The sequence below is a fragment of the Vigna angularis genome, chromosome 4 (genome assembly GCF_016808095.1).
Source record: "Vigna angularis cultivar LongXiaoDou No.4 chromosome 4, ASM1680809v1, whole genome shotgun sequence".
Taxonomy (NCBI): Eukaryota; Viridiplantae; Streptophyta; class Magnoliopsida; order Fabales; family Fabaceae; genus Vigna; species Vigna angularis.
In genome coordinates this window covers 30,230,587-30,243,031 of record NC_068973.1, presented here as the reverse complement: position 1 = coordinate 30,243,031, position 12,445 = coordinate 30,230,587, and the positions used below count along the sequence as shown (strand labels likewise).

Below are 12,445 nucleotides of genomic sequence, written 5' to 3'. Positions count from 1 at the left end.
TTTTTTTGTTTTATTAATCTTATAATATTTTATTTTATGTTATAATATCTTATTTTATGAATTGTAAGTTGTTAAAAAATGGAATATTACATTATTTATATGTTACATGTTATTAAATTTTAACTTGTTTGTTTAATTTGTTTTTAAGATAAATATTTCAAGATATAGAATATTAAATATTCATTTTAATTATTTTACCTTTTTAATAATTATTTTTTTATGAATAATTATTTAATATTAATTTTTATGTGAATTATTATTCTAATAATAATGTTTTTATTATAATAAAAAAGATGAACACACATATTTGTACATGTATTTTACTAATTATTTTAATATTAATTAATTTATGAAAAACTTAAAATTTAATTTAATTAATACTCATCAAAGTGATTACATAATTTATTCATAAAAACATATACATTTTTTAAAATAATAATAAACAGAAGTACTACAAATTTTAATTAAAAATTAATAAAGTTTTGAAATTATAAAATTATGATTATGTACTAATACTATTTGCTAAAAATGCATAATTTATTCATACATAAAAATTATATGAAACAACTGTTGAAATAATACATCCTTCAGATTTGGTGCAACTGTCCAATGATGTCTAAACCAATGGTAAGGACTGTGGAGATGGTAAAAACTTATGTTCCTTTTATCTTCCTGAAATTAACAACTATTTTTTTTTTCTGATTCACTCTTATATTTTATTTGATGAAAATATGGAAGTATTTGGGAAAATCAATCAATTAAAAAAAACTAACTGTTAAAAATAGTACTGTATCATAAAAATTCTATAATTTATCATAAATATAAATTATATTTCAAACGTAGTGTTTAGTTCTAAGTAAAATTTAAGTGTCTGAAAGAAAAACTCTATTAAATGTCATCAATAAATTTTCATTATAAATATTAAATATTAATAAAGTTTACAGATATTCCACTTATTCAACACAAAAAAATCTAAATACATTTAAGAACATTGATCTATCATGAATTCATATAATATAGATGTTTTTAAAAAAATCAAAGTAGATGTTAACATAATAGTTAATTAATTAACATCTTTAAAATACTTGTTAGTATTTAACAGAATAATTAAAGGATAAAAAAAAGTAAGGATAAAAAGCCATATGTGAGGTTGTCAACCATTCGTGCCAAGCACAGTCTAATAAAAAAGCAGCGTCTGAAGCACGCGCCAGGAAAGCAAAGCATCTACATTTGTGGTTCCGGTAACAGCCACAAAAACTCACATCAACACTGTGTTTTGCCCCAAACGCATATCACACATCATCCAGCATAGAGAAAGAGAAAGAGAGATCGATCCTCCAAATCAAAGATATTTCTTCCAACGACAATCCCAATCCTTTGCGCCAATCAACGACCCCACACTCAAATCTTTCCCACAATTTTCTCTCTCTTTCTCTCTCCCTTAAACCCCTCTCTTCTGGTCTTGCCATGCCAGCTTCTCCTTCAGGTATTCATTCACTCCTCTAAACCCTCACTCTCCCAATGCCAATCCTGTCCTTCCAATTCCCCCAATTTCTCTTTTCTTCTCAATTCCCTAATCACTGTTCTCAATTTTGTTTTTATTTCAATTTTCCTTTTTGCAGAAAACCGAACCAGATGGAGGAAGCGCAAGAGAGATTCTCAAGTCTCTCGGCGCCACCCCAAGCACGAAGAGGAGGAGGAAGACGACGAAGAAAACCCCAATGCGGAGGATGACCATGCAGAACGCGAGTACGATTCCGAAGAACAAACGCATCAACACCAAAACCACCCTAATTCGCAACCACATGTGGAGACGGAGGTTCTCTCAGATCATGGCGTTACCATTTCTCAGTTTCCGGTGGTGATAAAGCGCTCCGTGAACCGCCCTCACTCCTCCGTCACTGCAATCGTGGCTCTGGAGCGAGCCCTTGAGTCTGGAGACAGCAAGGCTCAGAGTTCTCTTGCTCCTCTTGTTATTGAAAACGTGTCTCACGGTCAGCTTCAAGCCCTGTCGGCTGTGCCATCTGATAACTTGGCTTTTGAGGGTGATTCCTCTTTTGTCATAAGTCCCCCTGCCATATTGGAAGGTCGTGGGGTTGTTAAGCGCTTTGGAACTAAGGTTCTAGTAGTTCCTATGCATTCAGGTGAACTGAATTTTGGTCTTGTTTGTTTGACTTCTGTTTTGTTTTCTGAGTTTTGGACGGTTTGGATTGATGTTGGTTTGGTTTGGGTTTGTGTGAGCAGATTGGTTTTCGCCTGCCACGGTGCATAGGTTAGAGAGGCAAGCAGTGCCACATTTCTTTTCAGGGAAGACACCTGATCATACTCCCCAGAAGTACATGGAGTGTAGGAACTGTATTGTTGCTATGCATTTGGAGGAGCCTGGGAAGAGGATCACGGTTTCTGATTGCCAGGGTTTGTTGACAGGACTTGATTTTGAAGATTTGACTCGGATTGTGAGGTTCCTTGATCATTGGGGAATTATTAATTACTGTGTTCAGACATCGAGACTCGAGTCTCCCAATGTTATGTCTTGCCTGAGGGAGGAGCCTAGTGGAGAGGTCCGTGTGCCGGCTGAGGCTTTGAAATCTATTGATAGTTTGATCAAATTTGACAATCCGAGTTGTAAGCTGAAAGCTGAAGAAATTTATCCGTCATTGACTGCACGTAATATGGATGTCTTTGATCTGGAGGACAGAATAAGAGAACATCTTTCGGAGAATCATTGCAATTATTGTTCTCGTCCTCTTCCTGTTGTATACTACCAGTCTCAGAAAGAGGTACTCTAGATTCTTTTTTCAAATTTAATATTATATTATGGGTAATGATGGCCTGAATGAAAGTTTAAATATAGAAAGGGCTTCTGTTGTTAATAACACCATGAGTACACAGGGCTATTATAGCTTTACGCATGCAATGCATATAGGTGCAGGAAATGATTATGCCCCTTTAGTTGAATGATTATTTATAGCATCAAGTCTAGTTGATCGAATCAAGAAATAGCTAAAACCTCCATTCCCTTTAGATGGGTTATGTGTGCATGACAGTCAATACTTGTTATATTTCACCCGATATTCTGAATATTTTCTCCCTTTACTCGACCTCGTTACACAAACAAAGCAAGAGATAAAACTAACAAGTGAGGTTTGGTTTGGCATATATGAATGCTTCTGCTGCTGTATTGCAGGGATGTCATGTAACATGCAATTTTCGATGATTTGTTTCTTCCTCTAGAATCTGAATGTTTGATTATCATGCTGGTTTAGTATTATGAAAGGGAACCCTACAGTAGTTAGTTGACAAATTGTAAATTGCTTAGATTGTTGTCATGGTAATTATGTGAAAGTTTATTAAAAAGTTTACAGAGAAAAATTCTGATGTAAACTATTAATTGTGATATGATCAATGCACCACACAGACTTGTTAGAATACTAGGGTTTTTATTCTCTTAAGAAACTTGTTATGATAATAGTATATTAGGTTATCTGGTTGAGCTTGTATTAATTATATTACATGGCCTCTGTATTTTCGAAATGCCTTATGCACCTCTATATTTTAATTTAAAGTTATTATATTTGTTAGGTGTGTTTATGTGTAACAAGTATATGCTTACTAACCAAACATCAACTTGAGGGAATGTTAAAATATTAATATTCCTACTATTTTAGAAGTATTAGGGGCTGTATGGTTTGAAAAAGTGTTTTTTGCTTTCATTTTCCTTTTTCACTTTTAACTACTTTGTTTTCTTTTCTCTTTATTTCTTGTTTTCAGTAGTTTGTTTATGAAACAGAGAAAGCAATCTTCCTATACAACAATGAAAACAAGGTGATATTTTGGTAATTAAAAGTAAAAATGGAAAATAAAAATAAAAAATACTTTCTCACCATGCCCTTATTTTTGTTGTGTTTTATGCTAGGCTTGTACTGGTGGTACCACGCCAGTGCTTTACCCATTACTAATAAAATGAGAGTATTAGATGATTTGTGTTTAGACCTCTCATTTCATTGCTACTTTTTTCTCTCTTCTCCATCTTTTTTCTCATAGTTTCCAATGGGAATTTTTATATGAAAGGAACTTCTTTTTAATTGACTTTAAAAATTATCAAATGGATTTAACTTATTTTAAAGCTCTTAAATTTTAAATTCAACTTTAAAGTAGCTTTTAGGTTCTAAAGAAGTTTGGCCAAAAACTACCTAAGGTGAGTAAAAGCCTCAAACATAGTAATTTCTCCATCTATTCATAAATTGGTGGAGGAGTTTATAGAATCATTTGAATTGTAATCATCACAAGTCAATTGTATACCTAAAGAAAAATATTTGGGTTATTTTCTTGGTAGCTTGCTACTTGAAATTATGCATCATTTGCAAAGTTTTGTACCCAGAACAAGAATTCTAGCCATGTAGTATGCATATGCAGTACTGAGGCATAAAGAAATGCACTTGTGTGTGTTTGCCTGTGAAAATGGGATCTTCCAGCATTGTTTAAAGCCCATCAAAGCAGTTGTATGGCTCAGATGGTAATGCAGGATCAATAATTACTATAAGATGACTGCAGGGTGGAATGGAAGCCAAAGTCATTTCAGTCCAGGTTTCAACTCAAAAATCATTCAATCTGGACAAAACAAAGGAACTTCATCTACGGCATTCACAGGTTTAAGAACAGAGTATTAGCTCAAAATTCAGCCAAGTTCAACCAAGGCCTGTACCATTTACATATCAAGAATTGATGGAAAGGAAAAGCAATATTTTGTGTCTGAGTTGTGCAGAAAAGTTCAGTTCCCTATATATACAGAGAAACAATTAAGATTGTTAATTTTGGTCACTAATGAAGCCCTGACAAAAGATGAAGAAGTAGTTGTTATTGAAGTAGATAAAGATAATTTGGAGAACTAGTTTCTATCTTTCAGCCTTAGTGATATGACTGATTTTCCAGCAGGCCATAGTGATGGGAGCTGATATATGGCAGTTAAGTGTTGACAATAAATGCTAGAATTAGTTTTGCATTAGAAACTGCAGGATGACAGTTATGTGTAGAAAATAACTGCTGGTAGTTATGTATTATGCTTAGGAGTATACAGCTGATATTAAGTTGTGTAGTTATTTTCAGTATGCGGACTGAGATTACTCTCTGTAGGATAGTACTTACTCTGTGGACAGCAAGAGAATTGCTGTATTTGTGTAATGCTCTTTTTTGTCCCTGGGACAACTAGTTTATTGTTGTATTGTGTGATTTCATTGTTCAATATTATCTTTTGTCACTTTTATCCACTGGTGTTCTATCAGCCTGCACTTTGCATTTTACTTTAGTTCTCAATCACCCCTTGAAATACCTAAAGAGAAGCTCCTTTGACATCTCCAATAGATGCCCCACCAAAATTTCGTATTCTCAGATATAGTCATCAGCCAAGGTAGTTTGTCACAGTGGTTAACCTGTCATATATACTAAAATTTGTAAACTATGGACTGATTAGTTGATCCTTGTTACTAAGTAAGCTGCAGATTAACTTTGAACACCTCTTCCATCATATGTAATTAGCATCTCTTGTTACAGGTTGATATATTACTTTGCACTGATTGCTTTCATGATGGGAGATTTATCATTGGTCATTCAAGTCTAGATTTTCTAAGGGTGGATTTGACAAGGGATTATGGTGAACTAGACGGGGAAAATTGGACTGATCAAGAAACTTTACTGCTTCTTGAAGCAATGGAGATTTACAATGAGAATTGGAACGAAATTGCTGAGCATGTTGGTACCAAATCAAAAGCACAATGCATTCTTCATTTTCTCCGTCTACCCATGGAAGATGGAAAATTGGAAAATATTAATGTTCCGAGCACGCATTTGTCATCCAATGCAATGGATAGAGATGGTAGTGGAAGACTGCATTGTTACTCAAACGGAGATACTGCAGGTCTATCTTATACTTTTAATTCAACTTTCTTGTTATATGGTTTTGATTTGGTATCTATGCTGTTACAGGACCTGTCCATCAAGTGAGAGATTCTGACAGCCGGCTTCCTTTTGCAAATTCTGGAAATCCTGTTATGGCTTTGGTGGGTGACTGCTAAGGATATGCTTAAATTATTATTCAACTAAGGCAATTGAAAACATGTTAGTCAGCATAGGATGTGGTTATAGTATGGCATTTAGTATCATGTCATAAACTATTTTATTCTTGTTTGTTTATAAAAGAAGTTATAAACAAATCTTGTTCCTTCAAGTTACTTTGCTTCTCTTTGATGGAACCACCAATTTATCTGTTACCGCTCATACAAATGCATTAAAGGGTGATGTGATGGCTAAGATATTGTATCTAGACTCTATAAGTTTCACAACAAATTAAAATGCCTCTTATATTCTGCAGTTCTTATATATTTTGTTTTGGTTGGTGCATTCCAAAGGTTGCCTTTTTAGCCTCTGCAGTTGGACCAAGAGTAGCTGCTTCTTGTGCTCATGCAGCATTAGCAGTATTGTCAGTGGATAATTCTGGCAGCACTTCACAGGTGGAAGCACCTGGGCATGATAATAGGTGTGTATGGCTGTCATAGCAAGTGCAGTTTGTTGGATGTAGTGTTTTCTTCGGGGTTATTACTCATTTTTGTGCATTTTATCTTCTGCTTTTGGCCTTTTATTTTATTTTATTTAAAAAATCTTATAAGTGGAACTGAACCTTATTTAAAACTCCCACAAAAGACAAAATAGAAAAGAAAAGACAATACTAATTTGTGTCTGTATCCTGTTCCTATTTTAGAATAGTATGGTGGGTGGAGTGGGAAAATTAAGCTCAACTTGTTGGGTTCTTTTTGTGAACTTGGTAGTTTAAGAATTTTGTATTAAAAATTAATATTTTTCACATGTAGGACAAATTCCGAAAGCATACGATGTCGAGATGGTGGGTCTCACGGAGAAACAGCGGTATCAAATAATAATAATAATGGTCAGTTATGGTTGCCGTTTTTATATGTTGCCTATATACAACCTTACCCCAGCTCTCTAATAAAACCCATTATGTAATTCTCTTCTTGGGAATACTTCTTTTTTATTTCAGAGGATAAGGCTAAGGTACATGGTTCATGGGGACTAAATGATGGTAGGACAACCCCACTATCTGCTGAGAAAGTTAAAGATGCTGCTAAAGCAGGCCTCTCTGCGGCAGCAATGAAAGCAAAATTATTTGCCGATCATGAAGAGCGAGAAATTCAGAGGTTGTGTGCTAATATAGTTAATCATCAGGTATCACTGTTGTTTTCTGACTTTAATTCCAGTATTAAACTAAAATGTTAGATATAGTTAATTTCTATTTTGTCCATTTCTGTCTGAATGGTGTGCATCAATGTGTGAAAACAAGTGAACAATTTTTTAGAATAAAGTAAATTAAGCAATTGGAGATTACTAAAACTCAGGTGCAGAGCTATTATTTTGATGTTTTTTAACTTTTGTTTGTGGCTTGCTGTTATTATTGCCAGCTGAAAAGATTAGAGTTGAAGCTGAAACAGTTTGCGGAAATCGAAACATTGTTAATGAAAGAATGCGAACAACTGGAGAGAACAAAGCAAAGGTTTGCTGCTGAACGGTCTCGTGTAATATCAGCACGTCTTGGAACTGCAGGAGCCACACCAACAATGGCTGTATCGGGTGTTGGTCCTTCAATGGCTAGCAATGGCAACAACAGGCAACAAATGATCTCTGCTTCTCCCTCACAGCCCAGCATCTCAGGGTATGGCAGCAACCAATCACTTCATCCACATATGTCCTTTGCCCCACGACCTTCGATGTTTGGGTTGGGGCAAAGATTACCGCTATCTATGATACAACAATCACAATCACCTTCTTCAACTGCCATGTTCAATGCCCCTAGTAATGTGCAGCCCACGTCCAATCATCCATTGTTGAGGCCTGTATCAGGAACAAACTCTGGTTTAGGTTAAATAGGGGAGTAGATTTTGAGTTTTGGAACTTAAAAGGTGTAATTTTCATGGGTAATCATCTATTTCAGAAAGTGAAGAGGAGGTTAGGTGGATGTGGGAAGAAAGTTATTTAGTCTGTAGATCCTGTAATTCGTTGAAGTTGATTGTGAAACTGTGCTTAAAGGAAAAATAAGTATCATGTGATGTTCCAAAGTTGTTTATTTTCTTATGGCCTTTAGGTACCTTGAAACCTTGAAATCTTGTCAAGCCCCACAGATCTTCTATAGTTAGATTAAATTAAAACTACTTGGATGAATAAGGACCACGCAATGGTGACTGCTGTCTTCAGTCCTCGTGATATGTTATGTAGTCCACGGTTCTTGGTTTTGTTCTTATTGTGTTGTGCTCATGGAGACCGACTTCTGGATTCACCTAGTGTTAAAAATTGAAAAAAGTCGCTAGTTGAGAGAAAAAAAGGTGTAGCTCTACGTAGAGGGAGAAATTTAGATGAAAGTAATATGATTGTACTGAAATTGATTACAACGAGTACAGCAACATAATTTGATATTCTTATATAAGTTGTATCTCTGATGTCGATGTGGATAAATTGGCACAATTAATCATTCATTCGTTTTATCATTAAAACTCTAAAACTTAAAACGAATACAAAATTCTGAGATAACTTTTGTGTTTTGGTTTAGGATAAATTATTGGTAAAAAAATATTATTCTTATTAAAAAAGTTTATGAGCATTTATGATTTGACAGGGTCGTCTAAACTAGATTTCTTCCAAAGGCAATTATACGGCAACACAAATGGTTATGAGAATCAGCCATCACCTCTCTAAATATGAGCGAGTTTAAGGTTTGTGGATGAAACAAGTTCTTAGCATGGTGGATGACCTCTTATTCATTTATTTTAGTTTAGGTAAAAAAATACAAGTATAGAATTTTAAATTTTTGTTTCATTTTGTTACAATTTTTTTTATGCATAAATGATATCTCTCGGTTGATGACCAATTACTTTCCACATAAAAGAGTTCTAAAGTAGATTTTATCCCTTTCAATTAACTTTTTTTATTCAATCATATTAAATTTCTTAACCATATTTAAAGAATTCAATACTTTACTAATATTAGTGAGACATTTTAGAACTCACATTTTGTTTTGAAACTCAAAATCTCTTTTACTCTTTTATTTTTTATTGCTTACACACATACATACACTTTTATTTTAATTTTTATACTTCACAACCATGTTATATCTCCACACACTCCATGCATCCTTTTATAATACTAGAAATGGTTGTTATTCCAACAATCCTAAACCATTTTCTATTTTAACAACCAAAACTACTTCTTATTACAACAACCAAAACCACTTTCTATTACAACAACTAACTAGTGAAGACACTAAAGTTTATTCATTGTACTTGATTTAATGTCTAACATTGTCTTCCTTAAATAAAATTTTTACTAGTTCAAGCATTTTCTCTAACTTGTAAAATAACTTAGTTTTTAGTGTCATTGTAAAAATATCAATAATTTGTTCTTCAATGCGACAATATTTAATCACTACTTCTTTCTTGGTTATCGATTCTCAGATTTTGTGAAACTAAATATCTATGTGTTTTGACCATATATGAAATATTGGATTTTTTCATAATGCAATTACTGACTTGTTACCACAAAATATCATTGTGGAAATATCTTGCTTCTGATGCATCACTTCAAGAATTCTTTTTAACCATATTCTTTAAGTTGTACAACTAGTTGTTGTCATGTATTTTGCTTTGGTTACTGAAGAGCAACAACATGTTGTTTCTTTGAAGACCAAAATATTGCTCCTTTTCCTAGATAAAATGCATACCCTGATGTGTTTTTTTTCAACATTTCCTACCCAATCATTATTTGTACATCCGACAAGCTTCATATCATTAGTGTTAGTATAAAAGATTCCTTCGATCAGAGTACCTTTGATATATATGAGAATTCTCTTTGCTCCTTGCAAATGACATGCCCCTGGCTTTTTCATGAATCTGCTCAACAATCCTACTCTAAAGAGAATGTTTGGTCTAGTAACAATATAATATTTAAGACATCCAATCAAGCTCTTGTGTATGTTGAATTAATTCTTCTTTCATCATTATCATTTTTTAGTTTCAACTTCTCTTCAACTGATGTTGAGATTGACTTTGAATTTTGCATCTTAAATTTCTTCAAAACATCAATAACATAACTTTTTTGAGATATGGAAATTCCACCATCCTGCTAAATGACCTCAATGCCAAGAAAATATGACATGAGGCCTAAATCTATCATCTCAAAACATTTAATCATGGCCTCTATGAATTTTGTAATCATTTTTAGATTATTGTCAGTAAAAATCATATCATCGACATAAAGGCACACAATAAGAATATTATCAAGGTCAACATATTTTGGATTAAAAAGTATGTTGAAATAGATATCTTTGAAATCCATTTTGCACAAAGTAAGAATCAATCTTCTTATACCATGCTTTGGCGTCTACTTTAAGCTATACAATGCCTTCTTTAATATGTAGACTTTATTTTCTTTGTCTTCAATCTCATATCTTGCAAGTTGTTCAACACACTTATTTTTCCAAAGTATCATTAAGACAGCCGACTTAACATCCATTTGATGAATTTTCCAATTATTTTGAGTTGAGAGATAATCATATGAATTGTATCTAATCTTGCCACATGAGCAAATACCTCAAAATAATCAATATCTGGTTTTTGTTTGTACCTTTTTGCTACCAACCTTACTTTGAAGTGATCAATTTCTCCATTTATACTTAATTATGTACATCTACTTTACTCTAATTGGCCTTTTGTTTGCTGATAAGTCTATCAGCTCCTACATTTGATTTTTTATAATGGCATGAATTTCTTCATTCATTGCTTTCCTCCAATGTTGATTATTTGAATCTTTTTCAAATGTTATAGGCTCACAATCTGCAAATAAAGTAAAATTGATAATTTCTTATAAGATGAATCACTGTCATTTCCCACAACATAGTCCTCTAATATGGCTGGTAGTCTTTGTTGCCTTTATAGTATGCTTGATGTTTTTGACTAATTCTGCTCTTCATAACTTTCTGGAATTTTTGCTTTGGAAGACCAATCCCACTTTCCTTCTTCATTAAATGCCATGTCTCTTTTAATGACTATTTTCTTTGTCATTGGATTGTAAAACTTGTAGGCCTTTGAGTTAGTACTGTAACCAATGAATATGCAATTCTTTCCTTTGTCATTAAGCTTCTTTTTGAGTGGATATGGTACATGGAGATATGCCATACATCCAAATTTTGAGGTGTCAAATTGAGGGCCTTCTTCCACTCCAAGCTTCTTTTGGTGTTTTATCACAAAACACTCTTTGTTGGACACATGTTCAAAATATACACATTAGTAGAAACAACTTTCACTCAAAATTATCTCGGAAATTGTTTAGCTTTAAGCATGCATCTCACCATGTCCATGATGGTTCTATTCATTTTTTTGCCACTCCATTTTGTTGAGGAGTGTATCTGGTTAACAATTGATGTTGAATCCCATGGTAGTTAAAGAAATATGCATAAGCAAGATGCTCTTGGCCTTTGTATGTCCTTAATGCTTTAATCTTGTAACCATTTTATTTCTCCACAAATTCCTTAAAGGACTTAAAGGCATCACATGTATGAATGTAATGAAAGAACAAACTGAGTATCTGATCTTTAATATCAATTTCTCAACTTTCTTTCCTCAATTTATCTCCTTATTTTTTTTTCTTTACTTAATGTGAAGATAATTTTATAACTAAAGACAAAACTTTAATAATTTTGATAATTTTATAAACCAACATCCATCAACTTGATTTTATTTTAGTTTTATTATAACTTATCATAATAATTTAAATTTTATCAAAACACATTTAAAATTATTATAATATAAACGAATCACATAATAAAGTTAATTCTAACGAAAATTATTATTATTAAGCATAATCATATGTGTACCAATTTTTTAAATATTTATAAATTATTTCAATTTTAAAATAGTAATTAAAAGAGTAAAATTGGAAATTCAAAATGTATATATAGTTATAAATAAAATAAAGGGTTAAATATGTTTTTAATCCTTACACTATCAAGCGAATTTGGTTTTAGTCTCTCTTTCAAAGTACGCTACATTTTGATCCTTCAAAACCAACGACATTAAAAAGAAGCTGAGCTGGCTAACGGTGGAGTGACACGTCAATTTTTTTTTCTGTCACTCCTGCCATGTCAGCATCTCCTTCAACCCTTCTCCATAGAACCCTAATTTCCCTCAGCCTCAAGCCGCCGTCAATGCCGCACTGCCAACACAATGTCGCGCCGGCTAGCCACCATGTCGCCGTGAAGCTGCCGTCGCAGAAACCCTAGTTGCCGCCATCCTCCATCACGCACCTCCACCATCAGCACCCAGACGCGAGCAACCTCATCGCGCCACCACCCAACGTGAGCAGTAACATTAGGAGTTCAATCTCTCCGCCA

The 12,445-nt window shown here is 33.5% G+C and overlaps 1 protein-coding gene across 2 annotated transcripts; it reads left to right on the top strand.

Moving 5' to 3' along the window:
- Positions 1-1,203: 1,203 nt before the first annotated feature.
- LOC108331737 (SWI/SNF complex subunit SWI3C) lies at positions 1,204-8,123 on the top strand. 2 transcript variants are annotated; one of them, XM_052875702.1, is made up of 10 exons: positions 1,204-1,486; positions 1,623-2,144; positions 2,245-2,780; positions 4,555-4,650; positions 5,551-5,914; positions 5,983-6,056; positions 6,405-6,532; positions 6,864-6,940; positions 7,052-7,236; positions 7,470-8,123. In XM_052875702.1, the coding sequence occupies exons 1-10, from the start codon at positions 1,468-1,470 to the stop codon at positions 7,929-7,931; spliced, it is 2,463 nt and encodes an 820-aa protein (XP_052731662.1). In that variant the 5' UTR covers positions 1,204-1,467; the 3' UTR covers positions 7,932-8,123. The 2 variants fall into 2 exon arrangements, with proteins under 2 accessions (XP_052731662.1, XP_017422126.1); XM_017566637.2 differs by lacking the exon at positions 4,555-4,650 and having other exon boundaries at positions 1,208-1,486.
- Positions 8,124-12,445: the final 4,322 nt, after the last annotated feature.

What these genes read in the sequence shown, in the direction of transcription:
- LOC108331737 (XM_052875702.1), top strand. An exon ending in TTCATCTACGGCATTCACAG is followed by an intron (nt 4,651 to 5,550) that starts GTTTAAGAACAG and finishes CTCTTGTTACAG; the next exon opens with GTTGATATATTACTTTGCAC. An exon ending in GCACCTGGGCATGATAATAG is followed by an intron (nt 6,533 to 6,863) that starts GTGTGTATGGCT and finishes TTTCACATGTAG; the next exon opens with GACAAATTCCGAAAGCATAC.